The 1,219-nt window shown below is 37.4% G+C and overlaps 1 protein-coding gene across 1 annotated transcript; it reads left to right on the top strand.

Moving 5' to 3' along the window:
* Positions 1-499: 499 nt before the first annotated feature.
* On the top strand, positions 500-1,213 carry LOC102867300 (vomeronasal type-1 receptor 1-like; the record flags this gene model as incomplete). The annotated part of the gene is made up of 1 exon (XM_006902957.1): positions 500-1,213. A coding segment is annotated over exon 1 (714 nt), but the record flags the coding sequence as incomplete, so codon positions are not given.
* Between the last annotated feature and the right edge of the window lie 6 nt (positions 1,214-1,219).

Raw genomic sequence — 1,219 nt, 5'->3', positions numbered from 1 at the left:
TAATATAAACTTAAACTATGTCTTTTTAATTTTTCTTTAATTGGGTATCTCTTATGTTTGGTACAGTCTGATGATAAATGATAAGAGCTATAATATTATGATAAATTTTTGCCTTTGGCGTTAAGTATTAGTATTCAGTTATTTTAATTAATGTATGCTTTTGACCAATTTTTAGTAACATACAGAAAAAAATCCTTGATGATTTTTCAGTATATATCAGTTTATAAAATAAGAATATATCTTAAATGAAAATAATTGATCTATCACTTATTCAGAAAATCCCATATTATTGAGATTGTTTATACTGTATACTATAAATTTATGTATTTGAATCCTTAATCACATTCTCAATGTCTTTGTTAAAAGAACAAAATAAGAAAAATGTGTGAGACTCAGCAATATAAGCATTTCTGGGAAAGATCAGGTATTAAAATTTGTTTACATATCTAATCACTTTTTTTACCCCATATGTAATCCATGATTCCTAGATCCGATTATAATGAACTACAGTAACTTGGAAATGGGAATCATTTTCATCACTCAGAACGGAGCAGGAATTCTGGGAAACACCTCCCTTCTTTGTCTCTATTCCTTCGCTCTACTCACTGGACATAAGATGAGGCCCACAGACTTGATTGTTAACCAGTTGGTTTTAGCCAACAACTTGGTTCTTTCCTCCAGGGGCATTTCACAGACAATGGAGGCTTTTGGATGGAGAAACTTCCTGGGTGATATTGGATGTAAGGTTGTGATGTATTTACATCGAGTGGCGAGAGGGGTGTCACTTAACACCACCTGCCTCCTCAGTGGTTTCCAGGCCCTCAGGCTTCGTCCCAGTAGCCCTCGGTGGATAAGGTCCCCAATGAACATTGCCTTGTGCTGTTCTCTCTGCTGGTTTCTAAACCTCCTGATGAACTCATTTATTCCAATAAAAGTACTTGACTCCCAAAACATCCAAAATGGAAGTGGGGCAAAAAGTTTTGGATATTGCTCTTCAAATAGAAGAAATACATTTACAGAGTCACTACACACAGCCCTGTTTTTTTCCACCGATGCTGTGTGTCTGGTTCTCATGCTCTGGGCCAGTGGCTTCATGGTCCTTGTTCTGCACAGACACAGACAACAAGTCCAATACATTCACAGAAACAGCCTCTCCCCACGACCTTCCCCTGAGGCCAGAATCACACGCACCATCCTGATGCTTGTGACCACCTTTCTC

The sequence above is a fragment of the Elephantulus edwardii genome, unplaced genomic scaffold (genome assembly GCF_000299155.1).
Source record: "Elephantulus edwardii isolate Elephantulus edwardi_28Jun2011 unplaced genomic scaffold, EleEdw1.0 scaffold00478, whole genome shotgun sequence".
NCBI classification, from domain to species: domain Eukaryota; kingdom Metazoa; phylum Chordata; class Mammalia; order Macroscelidea; family Macroscelididae; genus Elephantulus; species Elephantulus edwardii.
Note: the sequence above shows the minus strand (reverse complement) of the source record. Positions and strands in the feature narration are given on the sequence as shown.